The sequence below is a fragment of the Lagopus muta genome, chromosome 3 (assembly GCF_023343835.1).
Source record: "Lagopus muta isolate bLagMut1 chromosome 3, bLagMut1 primary, whole genome shotgun sequence".
Taxonomy (NCBI): domain Eukaryota; kingdom Metazoa; phylum Chordata; class Aves; order Galliformes; family Phasianidae; genus Lagopus; species Lagopus muta.
Genome location: NC_064435.1, coordinates 58,437,227 through 58,454,898, shown reverse-complemented (window position 1 = coordinate 58,454,898; position 17,672 = coordinate 58,437,227). Strand labels below are relative to the sequence as shown.

General features: G+C 43.4%; 1 protein-coding gene across 6 annotated transcripts in view; it reads right to left on the bottom strand.

Annotated features, from left to right (window-relative positions):
- CARMIL1 (capping protein regulator and myosin 1 linker 1) overlaps window positions 1-16,719 on the bottom strand; it is a 173,275-nt gene extending 156,556 nt beyond the window's left edge. For 3 of the 6 annotated variants that reach the window (XM_048938947.1, XM_048938951.1, XM_048938949.1), the window contains exons 1-2: window positions 16,195-16,475; window positions 13,076-13,173 (exon numbers count right to left, since the gene is read on the bottom strand). In XM_048938947.1, the coding sequence (XP_048794904.1) occupies window positions 13,076-13,173; window positions 16,195-16,234 (138 nt within the window). In that variant the 5' untranslated portion in view covers window positions 16,235-16,475. Of the gene's footprint in view, window positions 1-13,075; window positions 13,174-16,194; window positions 16,477-16,618 lie in introns of those variants that run through there. The other 3 variants (XM_048938948.1, XM_048938950.1, XM_048938952.1) reach the window with 3 other exon arrangements.
- Between the last annotated feature and the right edge of the window lie 953 nt (window positions 16,720-17,672).

The window sequence follows — 17,672 nt, the reverse complement described above, 5'->3', positions numbered from 1 at the left end:
CTTTTCACAGCATGTGTTGGCAGAGGGGTGTTCTCTGGCTGAAACAAACAGGCAATGCAGAACCTGCAGACACACTGTCTGCAGAAACCACCTAGCAGCTGAACATCACCTCAGTGCAAGAGACAACATGCTGAGCTCAGGTGATTTTATTGCCTCTCATTTTGGTTACTCTACTGACCTTAAAATAAAATAAGACTGTAACTAACTTTGAAATATATATATATGTGCATTTATTGAGTAACATGTAATAAAGTGGCTCTTTAAGACACAGTACAATCTAAGCACCAATAGGTATAACATCATGTGCATCGGTATACATTCATGGGAGGGGTCGTTATTAAACACCCTCAGAAGCTCGACATTAATTTTACGCATGAACTCTGCCTACAGGAGAGGAAAACATCAATATCCCCATTTCAGATGCTTGAAAGCAATCTTGCCACACAGTGGTATACTGATAACTGAAAACCGCTGGGAATTTTTACCTCCATGTAATACTAAAATCAGCTCAGAACAGATTTTCCATTAGACACAAATTTTAAAAAAGAAGAAAAAACAAATAGAGGAGCTTAATGCTACTGCCAGAGGCTACCATATCCAAGATACTAAGTTTCCTCATGTCAGTGCATGCACACTGCCTTAAGAATTAACCAAATGTCCAGTCTCACTGCCTGGATCCATCACACTGCAGCAGACCCACTAACCTTCAGGCAGGGCACAAAGCCCTAAACAGAGCAATCCAGTCCAATCCAATCCACTCCTCACCTTGCAACACCTAGCTCCAGACGTCACCTGAGAGCACTCTGAGAGACTTTGAGCTAAGAAACCAGAATCGGGTTTTGGTCACACCTTAAGCAGACACAGTTCAATGTAACAGAGCAGCTGGGTTATTCAGAAACTGCAGAAGCATGGCAGATCCGTATTCAATGGATTTCCACAGGCTAAATTAAAAAGATGGCAGGACAGATTCAACGTGGCCACATAAAGACATAAAACTTTTGAAGAATGTCCAAAGTAGGGCTACAAAGATGTCGAATGGTCTGGAGGACAAGATGCATGAGCAGCAGCTGAAGTCCCTGTGTTTGTTCAGCAGAGCAGAGGAGCTGAGGGGAAACCTGATGGCAGCTGCAGCTCCTCACAGGGAGCAGAGGGGCAGCGCTGAGCTCTGCTCTGTGTGACAGCGACAGGAATGGCATGGAGCTGCGTCAGGGGAGGGCAGCTGGGGGTCAGGGAAAGGGTCTGCAGCACAGGGTGGTGGGCACAGCCCCGAGTGCTGGAGTTCAAGGAGCGTTTGGATACTGCTCTCATAGAGTTTAGATTTTGGATGTTCCTAACTTGGAACCAGGACTTGTACTTAATGATTCTTACAGCTCCCTTCCAACTCAGGATATTCTATGACTTTTGTTTGTTTGTTTCTTTGTTCTACTAGACGAAGCAATCAGATTATCCGAAGGTCAATTATGAAAACTCTCTGCTACCCCAAGAAGTGCCATCTGATACCAATAGGTACAGAGCTCGGTGTCCTTCAAGACACGAGATGGTAAAATCCGTGCTCTGCCAAATCAGTCAGCCTTCCAAAGACACATCTAGATCCCACACGTTTCAGGGATTTTGTCAGCATACTTCATTATTTTAAGATTAGTGCAGAGTACAGGATCTCAAAGGTAAAGAACAGCTTCAAACACGGTTTTGTGAGAGGGAGGAGCACTGCCTGTTCTCTGCCACAGGTGTCCTATATATTCTTCTGTAATTCTCTCTCAACTTGCTTAGCTTATCACAGTGGTATTCCTACAGAAACAAAGCCCATGCAGTTTGTGAAACCCACAAAAACTTAACTGTAATGGTGTAAACAAAAAACTGTATTGAAATTACAGCCTTTTATCAGGTCTGAAATTACTGAGAACTAAAGCCCTGTGAGAATGGTAGGTTACTTGGACTCAAACCCTTTGCTCAATCCATGGAAAAAACTTATTTCAAGAGAACACAAAAGCACAAGAACAATAAAGCAGTTTGCTTAATTCCTGCCAGGCTGAAAGTCTGATGTCTGTGCCAACACTTCTTCCATGTTCCAGAAAAAGCTGCTATTACCACTTCAGAACCTGTGACACAGGAAGGCAGAAAAAGTTACTCCTTTTTGCCATTCCCTCAGACTGTATATCCCCTTTTGCACAATCAGAAATATTTTATTATTATTATTTATTTTAGAAATTATTTAGAAATTATTTCAGAAGATTGCTTGGAAAAATGTTTCCAGTATTGGCTTCTCACAGGGTGTGTATATGGTAACTGGATGGTAAGAAAACGCATTCCCTCTGATAGAACTCTCCAACTTCACTTTTTTGGTGCTCTGAGAGCAGCACAGCTAGCAAATGCCTTGTTCCCATCCAGTCCTGAAGTCAAGCACCACCAAGCAGATTCATGCACCTGGCTTGACACACTGTTATCTACTCAGCCAGAGAACAGCAGCAGCATGCAGCTCTGGTATCCACGCTAGCAGCACCTGGGAAGGCAAGGAAATGAGGTCCCTACCTAAAGTTCTGCATCAAACACAAGTGCAATAACCTCCATTCAAGCTTACTGCTGGCTAATGGTTAAAGAGAGAAGCACTGTCAGCAACATACAAATCAGGTCCTGGGGAGCAGTGGAAGGCTGGAACCAGGCAGAATGGCTTCCTTAAATCATGCAAATATTCTTAAGTACAGTCTTGATTTCAAACAATTGTCTGCAACTTCTTCCGTATAGCAAGAGCATACAGACCCCCAGGAAGGAAAAATAAGATGCATACTTCCTCACTCCCCCATCCCTCCCCCAAAAAAGGACCAGAAAAAATACAGGGAAATAGAATAATAATCTATTTTAGGCAAACTTGTTAACTATTCAGGTTGAACAAAGACCTACTGAAATTGCATTAAGGCTACATTTGTGATAAATGAATACCATACAAAAACCTGCAGGATTTTAATTTCACACAATTTCACGCACATACAAACAACAGCACATTGATCTAATCGTGTTACAGGAAGGACTTCAACAGGATAGCATTACATTAGATACAGCACATGAAACAAACTCAATCCTCAGCTTTTGTGTTGGGAGCTGTTTTCACATTATTTAAGGGGGCAAAAACATATTTCAAAGGCTTACAAAAAGCATTTACTAAGTTTAATAAATCTGTCTACTGATAAAAGATCACAGTTAAGGCAGCAAAAAAGCAAGGTGTTTTCAGTGCTGGCATTAATCCTACTGCCACCTAAAATCTAATCTGAATATGTAAATTTGAAGAGTTGAGACCTGTGCATTTTTAACAGTATTGAGCAGGCAAAAACCAGCAGCAGTTTCCAACTGAAACATATATGCCTATTGGATTAGGCTATTTCTGAAGACTTCTCTTAGGATTTGGCTAAAGACTGACCACTGCTCTTCTCCAGATAAGCTGTTTTTCAAATCTGGAGTTGACATACCTATACAGAAACCTGCAAACACTTGGCATTCAGCTTTGCTTTGCAGTTTGCGTATTTGCCTGCGTGGGGTAAGCATATAAATGGCAGAAGAGCGGCTGTGAAATCCTTTGTGAAGGAAATGGTACAGATTGCACAAGCAGTTAAATCACTTGGCATTACCAAATATTTTAGAAAATGTCTTCCCAAAGCTAAGAGAGAACTGTAAAAATTGGGCAACTCAGCATTCTATTCACAGACAAAATAATTTTAAAGCTTTTTTTTTTTTTTATAAGATATCAGACTGCTGTGGAACTATCCACATCATCAGCTAATCGCATTTAAATTGCCATGCTATACTACAGCCCTATTTATTGGTGTTATTTTTTCTTAAACACGTCAGTTCATCTACCTAGAGAGATGGAAAGAGCAGTGCCAAGCATGACTTGTAGCCATCATACTGCCTTTTGTCCCCTCAGGACTTGCATATTCTATGTAATAACCTGTTGAGATGCTAACAATGTGTTTATTCCTTTTCAAATCAAAGAAAGCTACTTTGCCAAATGTAGGAAGAGCCTAAAGCCAAATTATATCAACAGCCCATAATGCCAGGTATGAACCAAACTGCTCCCACGACATAAGTAACATAGATCTAACATCGATGAAACCTGGGAACAACCAAGCAGAGAATGTTCCTTCTATATGAGTAGTATCATGTGCAATCATATACAAAACAAAGAAGAAACTGATAACAGTCATTTATCTTTCTTTAGCACAGTAACACTAATTTATGTCCATCATTCTTGTATTTGTGGGAATACACATGCCTCCAAATACATCGGCATTATCTCGGTGAGGAAAGGAAGTAGAAGAAAAGAAATGCACTTCTGAGAAAATGGGATGCTAGTGTAAGAACAGGGGCAAGCTGAAGAGCAAGCATGAGTTCTACGAGCAATCCACATACAGGAAAGTTTCCTGGAATCTCCTGAAGAGAAGATGAAGAACAGCAAGGAGGGAGATGGGAAAGGGAAAATAAAGATACCCAGAAAGCATGCAACAAGTGTACACAGCACACAGCAACATGCTTCAACAAAATCTAGTTTAGATTTGCAATATGAATAACCTTGTGGAGATATTAGTAATTATTTCTCATTAATGCAGTAATGCCTAACAAAGTTAGCATTTCCTCAAATGCTTACTAGCTACACTATAAAAACCAGAAAAGAAGATCTTCAGCTGAAACTTGCTGCACCACAAGCCCAAACATCAACCTACCTTTGCCTACCTTCACTAAGGCTCCTCCAGCTGCATCTCGGGGTAAAGGACAGTACTATTCTTAAGCACCAGGCTCAAGCTCTTGTTTGGAGATGAGCCTTTGTAAGCTTTCCCCTTTGTATGAATAGTTGCTAGTAGCCTCGAAGGCAGAGATAGAAGCCATTTTATTCAAAGGTCAGCCCTAAACAAACATAGCAATGCCCCATCTCCCAATTCAGATCAGGGTCAACAGCCATTCATTTCCCCTAATCAGATCTACCTAGAAACCTCTCTGTAGCAACTACATTACCCTCTTGTTTTCCACTCCAACCCTAAGTAGATATTGATAGCTTAGCTCAAATCCACAAAAGTTCACAAAGGGTTACAAATATGATCGATTGTCAAAGTTTAATGTACAAGCAGAGGATGCAGTTCAGTCAGAGAACTGAGGATGTGTCAAGAGGAAGAGGCACCTGCCTGAAGTGCATATTTCATAAACACGTGTCTCTGGCATGCTTCTTCCAAACATTCATGAAATAGAAATGGCTTGCTTCAAGTGGCCTCAGCTTCCTAAGCAGTGGCTATTAAGAGAGCTTTCAATGAGCCCAAAAGCACTGCTGCCTACTTTACAGGCTGCGTGTTTCTTGCTAACCATTGCTTTAACTGAAGAAAGGGGAAAGAGTTAAATGTACCCACTGGCCTATCCAAAAAGCAAAGAAACAACTACAGCCACCCCATGAAAAAAGCAATGCAGGAGAGAACTCTTAAAGGGAAAATAGACCCAGGCCCAGCCTCTACCCAATTGTTTTCCATCCCCTCATACACACTTAAGCCTATTGTCCTGTCACAGAGGTCTTCTACAATATGCAGGGATTCAAATGCCATCTATCAGCCCAGGGAATAAGCTGCAGAACATTCAACCGCCATAAGAAACGTCCACGATTTTCAACTTTTATAAGAGTCACTGTGCAAAGAAGAACCAGGAACATCACCTGTCCGAGTACAAACTGCTCCTCACTTGCTTTCGGTTTCTATCTTGCAGGCATTTCAGCTGCGCCCTTTTCTCCTCATTTTACAGCAACCAGCAGAAACTTGTTGCAATACACTAACGTTAAAGCCCCAAGTTGCACATAGCTGGACCCTGTTCTGCTCCCCTGGCTCCCCCTAACCTGAGCAAACCAATTAATTTCAGTAAGGCTGTTTCAGGAATGCAAAGTTATCAGACCCTGCCTTTTGTAATTAAATTTTCATAGTTATACTTCATCATCTTAAATGTTCAAATTAAGGAATCCATCATTAACCAAAAAGCTATCAATCATGAGTTGTGGCAGAGGGGGTGTTTTGGAAATAGGGAGCTATTAGACACGAACGAGGGCAAGAATCAGCTTGGGGACTGCGGTAGCAATACAAAGCACATTTAGCAGCAATTACATTTCACAAATAATTTTACATACTTGGCCTGTAATTATCTTACACGGATTTAAATTACTTCTGCCAGGAGAAAAGAGAAAAAAAAAAAAAAAAGCAGTAGAACTGTAGGTGATCCCAAGTAAATATTTTAATCATCAGACAAATTGGGCATGTTCCCAAATCCTCCACCACAACAACGGCCAAAGAGAGGGGCTCTCAAGCAACAGACAGCATTTTTCACCATGCATGGCACTGGCTTTTCAATTAGCAGACCTTGTGGTCTTTTTTTTAAGCTCACTGCATCCCCCACATTGCTTACAATAAAGTGAGCCACATTTCATGGGCAAGAAATCTTTTCTTTGAGTAAGAATCTCCAGACAAGGCAGACAAAGCAAGCCATGAGAGAAAAAACAACATAGACAAGATTTTTGAATTTACACTGGTCCACCAAATAACACATACTCTATTTCTTCCCCCCAGCTCCCCAAAGCCTTCTTTCTTGAAAAAAACAGCCATCATTGGTGAAGAGCGACAAAGACAAGAACTTGACCCTAATGCTCATTTTATATTTTTCATTTCAAGCTTTTGGAAATTATGCGTAATATTCGCTCTTCTGCCACTTTTATTCATAGATTTCAATGCAAATCCTCACTTAGGAAGGTTGCATTTCATAAATTACAGTGGCAGGGAGTCAGGCACTCTGGAAACAAAAGTACATTAGCAAACCACTTTGGTACATTATATATTCAGCAAAAGAAATAGAAAGAGTATGATGGTTTAAAAAAAAAATAGATTATTTTATTGGGTTATGAAAAATTGATAGAAGGAAAGATCCTGTGTGTCATTCAGAGCCACAGCGGAGTCCTTCCTACCAGTCCTGTCTTCCTGAGAGCAGTGAACAGAAAACCAGAAGCCACTAAGATTGAGGCAGTGTTTATATTCCCTCCTTGCAGAGCACAGATAAGGATACTACACACTGTGTGTAGGTGGGTGCTGAGTACCTGAGACAGAACAAAGGCAGCTGCTTTCCCGGCAATGGAAGCAGAGTCACCTTTTCTTACCTTTTTCTAGGTGTGCCAATTGTCCAGAATTAAAGAAGTCAAGTGCAAGCAAGCTGATCTTCTGATAAAGTCATAATTCTACCTTCCCAAAGCACACATTACAGAGAATATAAGAATGCACTATACTCTCAAAGTGCAAGAAATCTTCCATGCCTGAATCAAGTGTCAAAGAAAGCATACAGCTCGGGGCAGAGCTGCACTCAAAAGGACACAGAAGAGCCAGGGCTGTGGAAAATCTGCATTTTTGCTTGGGTAGCCAGAGAAAAAGGACTGTTCCGCTTTGGTCAAAGGCCAATTTAATTAGAGAGTAGATTACTGCTTACCCTTAAGGCAGACAAACCTGAGGGAAAGGAGCAGAATGCCCAAGCACTACCTCACAGTTTATTCCTATTATAATGCTAAAAACCTATTCAAGTGTGTCAACACTGATTTAAACGCAAGACACACGGTTCTTCCTGCAGTATGTGTTTTCAGTGGGGGAGAGGTTACAAATAAGGAAGGGGAAGAGAAGGAAAACTGCAAGTAGCAGCCATCAGGAGAAACCGAAGAAGAAACTGCAATTGCCAGCCCCAGTAACCCACAGGGAAGGGTACCATTTCTCTCCACTTGGTTGATTCTGGATTCTGTTCCTAGAAGTGGAAGCTTCTCAGCAAGGATGATTTTAACTTTTGCGTGTTCTATCAGCACATCAGAATGTTAAGTGTGTAAAACCTCCCAGGCATTATGGATCAGTGTACGATTTGTATGTAGATTTATTTTAAAAATTCATTTCTGGGCAAGTTTATTAAAAAATTCTTATTTTGGGACTAAGTATAACAAATTTATATACAACTGCATTAATAAATTAACTGCATAATAATGCAACTGGATTCGTACGTTCTCTTTCCAGTAGCATTCTTATTATTTCAGTTTTCTGCAGCAATCAGTCACAGTTCAATTGTTTTAAGACTCATCTTATAAACCAATTAAAATAAATTTTCACTTTTTTTTTTTTTATTACTCTCTCTTGCTTTATTTACATTTCCTGACATGAGGGATGTACCAACACCTACTTCCTTTCATATTTATAAATACACACTTAAGATATATGTCATAACACTCAGTGTTGTGGGCTTGGAAGAGGAAACTTCATTATTCTACAGGAATGTCCATACAGCAGATCATATTCACACACCAGCTGTCATGACATAAAGCACAAGATAACACACGTTTTATGTAAAACCAACCTTGGACTACCCTGTAAGCTTCACATCTTAGTGATTCAATAGAAGTGAATATTTTTTTACTCTTGCTCCTACTTGGATACTGAATTTCATCTCTATTCAGACTGAAAACTATAGATGGATCACGACAAAAGATAAGCAACGGGAAACAAGCGCCAGAGCTTTTAATCCCAAAATAGTTTTGGCTCTGCAGAATATTACTGCCTCCACTCTGAGACTGCTATCCCTATAGTTGAACAGGCACAGCAGCTCAGCTTTATTCAGCTGCTTCAATAAATTCAGCCAGGTTCTTTGCACCGCCACATGGACAGTGCTCAAGAGGGCCATAACTGATCCTTTAAAAGTAAATACAGATATATATATATATATATATATTTAAAAATAATAATAATAATAATTTTTCACTCTTTAGCAGCAAATCTTCAAATGTAGACCATGAAATCTCACCATGTGCACACAATAAATATAAACCTGTTTGAAAAAGTAAAGCAGGAATTTTGTTTCCAAAGTCTTTGGCAACATACGTCCCCCAAAAAAGTGACAAGGACGTATGAATTACTCTCAGTAAACCCATGTTGAGCATACAGAGTATTTCAAGGAGAGCCACCTGCCAAAGCAACTGTCAGGGTTCCAGAAGTAGCACCGCAATATTTTAACAAGGAGAACATGAATGACCTGAGGGCAGCAATGTAACTGAGATTCCTCAACAGGATTTCCTAATAAAGTGCTCTCAGTTACTATATCACATCACACTCTCCTGACCTTAAGGTTAGGGAAACGTTAAAACAAAAACAAAATCACAACAGAGCAGCCATACAGAGAATGTAACTGTTTGCTGTATGTATGAGATTCATTTGGGAAAGCACAACTAATCTACAAGAAACTAGGCCATAATTATTCCGTTTTATTTTTAATAAGGCAGAATAAAAATAAGAAGTACCTTGGAATATTTGTCCATCACGAATCACTCCTAAAAACAGAAGTATTTTATAACAAGCTGATCAGACATACTATATTGCCTTACAATTTCCACTTTTCAATGACTTGCTGATAGGAAGAAACTGCAGTGGGAAGTATTCATCAAAACACTACAGATACCTTGGATTTTGAGAGGAAAAGAGTAGCACCACGCACACTGGAAGCAGGAAGCCCAATTTCCTACTGGAGATTGTCTGCAGGTAGTAATCCGATAATCACAGAGGCTTAAAAAGCAACATCATAAACACATTTTTCTCATGGACAGGGCATCATGCATGATTCCTTATGGCGCCAAAACAGAACCAACAGTGTTCAGATTACAACTTAGACCTCTACACACCCATCAGCTGTGGCTTAAACCAGACCAGTCTTGCAGCAGCATTCTCCTTGGGCAGGAAAAACACAGAGCCCACTACTGCTGTGTGCGAGGAGCTCTGCTGGGGTTTGGCTGCTGTGCATACCCTGAGGTGGCACAGGTAGGCTCTAGCTGCTAGCAAATGGCTGGCTAAAGCCTTGACCTGGAGCAGGAGCTCGCTGCTCCGGTAATAGAAAGTCAACTTGGGTAGGGCTGTGGTTTCACCCTATTTGCTTGGGGACTCATCAGAAGCCCAGTGAAGCTGGCCATTGGTTTTTCAAGTTGGTTATTGTTTTTTCAGTGTTAGACACCAGTTTGTAGCCTCCATCTCCGTGGCCAGACAACATCACAGATCAGAGTTAGTTCAGAGTCTTGCTGGTTTGTATCATTATGACTAACTGAAAAACCAAATAAGTGCAAAATGAGATTACTGAGGCAGCAAAGTGGTTATGCAGAGTGAGAAATATGTCTTGTTTCAAAACACCCAAGTCATAATTTCAAATCTCTGGCACCTACATCTGAGATCCTAAAGTTTCTAAAGCTATCTTAAGGTAGGCATGGACTTCATTCACCTATTTCACCATCTTAACAGTCTTCATCTTTAGCAGCATTCTTTTTTTTTTTTTTTTTTCTCACTTTTTTTCTTTGGTCTCAGATTCCAATTTTCATCTTAATTAAGAGGAATTTGCTAGAGCAGGTCTACTTGACTGAAGTGTATGATTATATCCATATTCTAGTACTTTATATCTTGAATACATCGTGAACAGGGCAAGAGGTCAAGTGTTCTTACAGCTACATGCAAAGCACAGGCTTTTAAAAATAATCTCCTTTTCTTGAAGTGTCACTGATGTTGCTGGATTTACTTATGAAGGAAGGATGAGAGATCACTGAGCCTCTGTGATCAACCTCCTCTAAAGACTTGAGTGCATACCACCACGGTGCTGGCGTTGACTAGACCAACTGCAACAGGATTTTCTACTTATTAAGTGTGGAATCCATTGCATGCTGGTTAATTTGCTTCTAAACACTCAACTACTATTAAAATTTAAATCTAAATCTCAAAACAATTAATTGCTACACATGAACTCAAGAGGCCTTGCTAAGAAGAGCACAAACATCTCAAAGCTAAGCTTTCAGGAGTCAAGAAGCACTGGCGTGAAGGTTGTCCACACAGTCATGTTTGAGCAGCCTGATGCATGCACTTAAGGATATAGAGTTTAATTAGTGAATTGCTTTTGCCACCAACACTTAATTCAGCTTGACACGCTCACTCAAGGCACAGCTACTCAGTATTCACTTTCATCTGCATTGGACAATGTGCTGCCATATGTATTTTTTGCCAAATACCATTAAATCCTAGCTTGGAGTGCAAGAATTCTTCATTTTGTTGTGTGGTTTTCCGTGGTGTTTATCATAAAGCACCTCCATGTTTCTTAAGCAAGGTTGTTTATTTTCAGAATCTTTTGAGGAGAGGAAGGTTCATCTCCTCTGTCACAGACAAGAAATTACAATATCTAGACACAGTAACACCAAAGTCTCCACTAATGTAAGACACTCAAGGTGTAGCTGGTATCGTTTTTTCAGATCACCCTGCATCTCAGAGAACATTCTGTACTAAAAAGAAACCACAGTCTCCACTGGCTTCAGCCACTGCAGAGGACACTCAGCATTTCTGAAAAGAAAACCACATAAAATAAAAGTAACCATACATAGGTAAAGAAATGTTGTAAAAAAAAAAAAAAAAAAAAAAAGAGTGATTTGTACTGCTTCACACAGGGACTCCATAGCAGAAGAAAATGAAATCCACCCCCAGCAGTCAACAGTCAGTTTCTCTAACCATGAAAGCATTCTCTCCTTTCTTGCAATACAAGTCCTCTGCATGGCTGCATCAAAGAATAAATGTTTCTACCAGACAACACCCTCTTTCATATCCTTGAAAGGCTTATCCTGTGCGCTGAAGGTAGCATGCAAGCACACAAGAGCTACTCGAGAAAGCTGAGAACCCCTTAAAGAGGTTCCTTCCCTTTCAGTACCTTTCTAGCCATAAAAGATTAAAGTCTCCCACCTGAGAGTTTAGGAGATCACAGGGAAAAAAATGATCTGACTCATCACATTTAGGCATTTCACCACTGAATAGCACATACCTCAGATGCTACACTGAGGATTCAAAGCTTGACATTCTTTTGGTCCCATTAGGTCAAAACAGTACTACCGTACTGCCACAATGTATTTCACTATTGATATCAATAATGATTCTGTGTAAATCAAGAAGTCAATCAAGTGTTACTGCTTCAGTGAAACTGTCAGCCTTCCCTGTAAACACGGCTTTCAAGTAAATAAAGATGAACAATCAACATTCACATCCTCAACTATTTCCGGTACAGAAGCAAACTTAACTCAGGAGCTATAAATAATATGGGTAGACACCAAGCAGAAAATATTTTAAATTCCTTTAGTAGCTACTCTCACTGAAATACAGACGGTTATCAACCCTGAATAAGAAATTCATACTTTACGAAGATAATTTAGAACTGATTAATATGTTGTTTTCTTGTTAAAAACCAAACTATCAACATGGAGCAGGTATCTAAAATCTCTAACAAAGGTCCAATGACAAAACAAAAAAAGTATTGTAGTTATTTGCATTTGTTATTCTCCTGATAGAGCAGTTTCAGAAGAAAGAAGAAATGAAGTTCTATCTCCTTTTGCATATCCAAGTATCTGAGACAGTATGCACGCAAACCAGCTCATTATTGCAGCTTTCTCCTTATCAAAAGAGGACAGCAAAACTATTCTTGATGAAACAGGAAAGCATACTTAAGTGAGATTAATTAGACACTTTCCCCCACTAGTTTTAGGAATGACAATGGAGGATCCCACACAGTAAGCATTTCTTTTAAAATGCAGATAGTGACTTAATACTAGAAAAGTATAAATAGCCATTTGAGTTTTAGAAGCACAACAACTTTACAGTCATTCTTCATTGCATAACAACTTCAAGAAAGTCTCACAAGATTAGTAATTCCATATACTTCCTTTCCCATTTCTTGTCCACTCAAAACTCTTACTGATGTAAACAAGAAACCTCACCAGCAAAGGCAGCAGATGATTTTAGATCAGGTTCTAGTAACACCTAATCTTCACATAAATCCACACCACGCTCTAACTATGAAGGATAAACCAGCGATAAACATGCAGCCTGCACACCAACTTGCTTCACAAACTAGTAAAAAAGAAGTGACGTTGTGTATCTAACAGTACACAAAAAAATCAAAGAATCTTTCAAGAGAAATATTAATGCCTTCTGGAAAGATGCTGGATTTTACTCCACAAGTTGAACCAATCTACTGTACTCACCAATATTTTGTTATCCACTTTGTCTCCCTTGGTTTCCAGCTTTACTTTCTTCTTGACTGAAATTTTGATTTTCCTTCCAATAACATCCCTGATGCTTTCTGAAAGAAAATACATTAATTAAATATTTTCCATGTCAACGTAAGAAGGAAACTGATTTCATAGTCACATTTTCAGGAAGACCCACAGCTATGTTTCTTGCACTTACGCCTGTGCAACGGTATGAACCACCACCAAGCAAGTACAACTTTTATTAAGAAGTACATCATCCACACAGTAATTCACATCTATTATGGAAGGATTTGATATTTCATATGCCAGTATTCTAAACACAATTCTGTATTTCTTTCCAGCTCTACACATCAAAAGCATTCCCAAGACAAGCCCCAGCATTGCTTAGCTCTGCCTAGAGAAAATACAGCAAATTCCTCACTTGCTATTATTCATACCTGAAAAGCTTGCTGAAGCCAATTAACTTCTTGTATTACTGAAATACTACCCTTTATTGTTACTATCAGGGAGCTAAATGGGTCAGCTGATGGAAAACCAAGCGTTGGCACATTCTGTGCATTGCACATTCAAGATTCAATTCCCAGCCACCAACATCTGACAGCTATGCAATGGGTGCTGTGCAAGGCAGCCCTGGTCTCAGCCCAACTCCTAATGACAACGATGCCAACAAACTTACATTAATTGCCATAATTTTTCACACGCATAGACATACACACACACAGACCGTTTGTGCCAAGTACCAAATGAACAAGCCTTTCCCCTAAAGACTTGAACCCTGGTCTGAAGGGAACTCATACACATGGAATCATGTCAGAAATGACTAACACTGATATAAGTAGCAGATAAACAGAGGAGTTTGTCTGGAAGAGCCAATTTGGCACCTTTCATATGTTTTGCTACCCAGCACCCTCATACAAGGCAAGAAATCTTTTAAACACATTAACCTATTTGCCACAGGAAAATACTCAAAGGCAACTCTTCACCCTCCCAGGTGCACACACTTCGCCCTTGGACAGGCTAAAGTTGAAAAGCTAAAATTGAAGACTGCAGGCTCTTCCTGGGGCTTTTAATTACAGCATTCCAGCTTTCCTGCACAATTTCCTTCTGATAGCCTGACTGCATTCATCCAAACATCAAGTCTAGAAGCCCTGCCTGCAGGGCAGAAGGGTGCACAGGTCAGAAATAAGCCTGTTCGGTGTGACTGTCCACCAGAAGGAACTTTTTTTTCTGCCAAATCAAAATGTTTTCCCCAAGAATTTTAATTTTCCTATCAGGAAACAAGAGCTCCTCAGTAGCAGCCAGCTCAGGAAGGCAGCCCATGGCAGGCTGCCAGCGTTCTCAGGCTTGGTAGGGAGCTGGGCAGCCAGCTTCCCAGGCAGTCAGGTAGCAGGGCCAGGGGAAAGTCCGACCCTATCCTCCCTCCCGACAGTGGGAGCTGTGTTCTGAGACTTCCTCTCGCCTGGTTCTGTGGTTATTTCAAGCAGTGATGGGGAGAGGAAAGGTCTGGGGCTCAGCCAGGTGCCAGGCTGTACCTGTTTGAAAGGGCTGAAGAAGTTTCTGAGATTTAAGTTTCACAGTTTTTTTCCCATGTGGCTGCAAACTATTTTGTACACACTGGAGGTAGGTGGACTTGCAAAGTACTTTGTCAGATCAGGTGCTAGAGATACAAAGTCAAGGCTCTCAGTTTCAAGTGCTCACTCATTTTCTACACCAGTGACTACTTTCAGACTCCAGCACCTCGCAGGAGCAGATCTGGGCAAGCCAATGGGAACAGGGGGATTCTTTTTAAATTATTTTCTTTTATTTTTAAAAGACTATGACCAACGTTACTTGACAAAGGTCACACAGGAAGTGAGTAACAACAAAAGCTGCAGCTCAGACATTCCTGCTCCCAGTTAAACACGCATTGTCCTTCCCCCCCCTCTGCACACATTATCACTAAGGCTTAAGGTGTAGCCTCTGTCCTGCTCTCATAGCAGAGTTATTTCCAAAAGCCTATTTATAAAGTTGCCTTTTAACACGTGCATACCAAAATGCTACAGGAAATCAAACTTGCTCACACAAACAGATCCACACACCCCATAGCATGCAGACAACGTGGTGGGTGAACACAGGGCATCAGGATCAAGGTGAGGGGGCATTTTTTACCACTGCCCAAGGCCATCAGAGGATGGAATGTGTTACAATGCTCAAGGATGCTTCCGATTTGCTTTTTTCTGTAATACACACTGCACCCTGCCTGTGGTGCACAGGGGCACAGTACAAACCCACGAGTACTACCATGTCACAACTGTAACTTTGCAAGTGGATTTTCACCAGTGTTTTGTCAGTGTTACAACTGTATCCCAGCAAAAGCACTCTCTGACTGAAGCCATGGATGTCAAAGCAACACAGTCAATGAAGGAGGAGATGCTTGTAAAAACTGTATTCAATGCAACATGTACCTCCTTGCCTGATAAATTTGTTTCCATCTGCCATAAAGGCAACACTTGAAGTTATTCATCCCCCCCCCCCCCAGGTGAGACTCTCAGTTTGCACTTCAAGAGGCAACCCAATTTCTAAAACCAAAAGACACTCGAACAGGGTGACATCAGGTCCTGAAGCCGCAGCAGACCCGTTATCCCCGTATGACACCGGTTGCCAACCATCCGTGTGCTGAGAGCTCCCAGCAGCGATGACAGCATTTCCAGGAGATCCCCATCAGCAGCTACGGTTGCTTCAGCATACACCATGGAGCACGGGAGGGCTGTTTGCATGCGGCCATGAAACTTTAATAACAAATAGCCTCTCGTATGCGCACATATGCAGGAAAAAAAAATACAAAAAAAAGGAGTTTTGAACTAGCCAATGCCCAGGGGGAATTAAACAAGAAACGTAAAGCCTCCATAGCGTTGTAAAGAGCTGCTGCGAGGCTCCGGGATCCGATGCCAGCGCGGCTCCCCCCGGCTGAGATCTCCCACGCGTGTCGCTGCCCGCAGGACCCCCGCCCCGCCCGTGGGGACCCCTGGAGGGCCGCAGCCCGGCCTCCCCGCAGCCCCCGCCAGCCGCCTCCGCGCAGCCCGGCCGCCCCCGGCTCTCCCCCCGCCCCGCCGCCGGGCCCCGGCCCTTACCGATGAGCTCGCGGGGGAGCTCGGCGCTCTCCTCGGCCATGCTGGCGCTGCCCGGCGGGGCCGTTCAGCGGCGCGCCGTCCCTCCGCAGAGCCAGGCAAGCATGAAATCCGCGGGGCGGGGGAGGAGGGCCGGCCCTGCGCCTGTGTGTGTGCGCGCCGACGGAGGGAAGGGGGCAATTCACCGCCCGCTCCCTCCGCGCCGCACGACCGCCCCGGCGGCCGGGAGGGGCATTTCCAGGGGAGGAATCGCCCGCGGCCAGCCCCGAGGCGGGAGGGAGGGCGGGAGAGCGGGCGGCCCCCGCCCCGAGGCTCCCTCCTTCCCCCTTGCCGGTCTCTCCGCGCCGCCCGCCTCCCCCCGCCCGGCCCCAGCGGCGGAGGAGCGGGCAGCAGGGCGGGAGCCCTCACCCCGGCCCTCCCCGCTCACCTCGCGAGAGCCGCCCGCCCGCGCCCGCCGGGAGCATCGCCCTCACGGAGCCATGGCGCCCGCCCCCGCCAGGGCACTGCGATCCGGGCCGGCCCCTCCTTCCCCCCGGCCCCGGCGCTGCGGAGAGCCCGGCGGCCACGGGGGCCATCTGCCGGCCGTCCCGGCAGATCCCACCGTCCCCAGGGACCGGTCTGCCCTTCCCGGCCACAAGACCCCGTTCTGATGGTGGTTTCCCACTCTCGATTTTAAGCCGAGGGGTCTCCGACTGAGCGGGGGCGGGGGGGGGGAGGGTTTGTCTCTGCGGTGCCCCTGCGGCGTTTGTGTTGTTCTGCAGCCCTCACGGGCTTCGCCTCCCAGGAATTCCCCCTTGTAATGCGTTCCTTTAAAAAAACACTGATGCAGCGCGGGGAGTGGCCGCCAACGAGTATGCCCTCGTCACCCGGCTCCCTTCAAGCCCCGAGAGGACAACCTTTGATCCAGAGCTCCTCTGCCCCTTCCGCACTCCGCCGCTGCGTCTCCATAGGGACAGCAGCCGCCGAAGCACCTGTTCCAGGCAATGCCCTAGTTACAGGTGGCTTGGCACCCCCGACGCGAAAGGAAAGGCGAGTTCCTGGGCTTATACTACACTGCAGGGAGCCAGAAGTATGCCTCCTTTCCCAGGGCCATAGAAATATCCACCAATCGCAGCGTTCTGCTTGTTGCACTTGGCGTAACAGCCGCATTACAGAAACGCGGCACGTGGGCTGCCTAATTGCACCTATAAAATGAGGAGACGAGGATGCTCACTGGAGGAGAGGGAGGGAAGAGGTGAAACAGCTTTGGAATGCTCTGGCAGTGCTGCACAGTTTCAGAGAGGACGGCTTTCAATGCAGCATGACTGCCCCTGGTCGTCCTGCATCCTGAGAGGTGGGTGGCTGCACCAGCCTCACCTTTCAGCACTCCACAAGCAGATCTGGAAGATCAAAGTCATTAATGTCTGCTTAAGGCACCTGAAATGTATTCAGTGAGAGCAACAGCAAAAATCTGAGAAAAAGACTTCCCTGGTGAAGAGCCT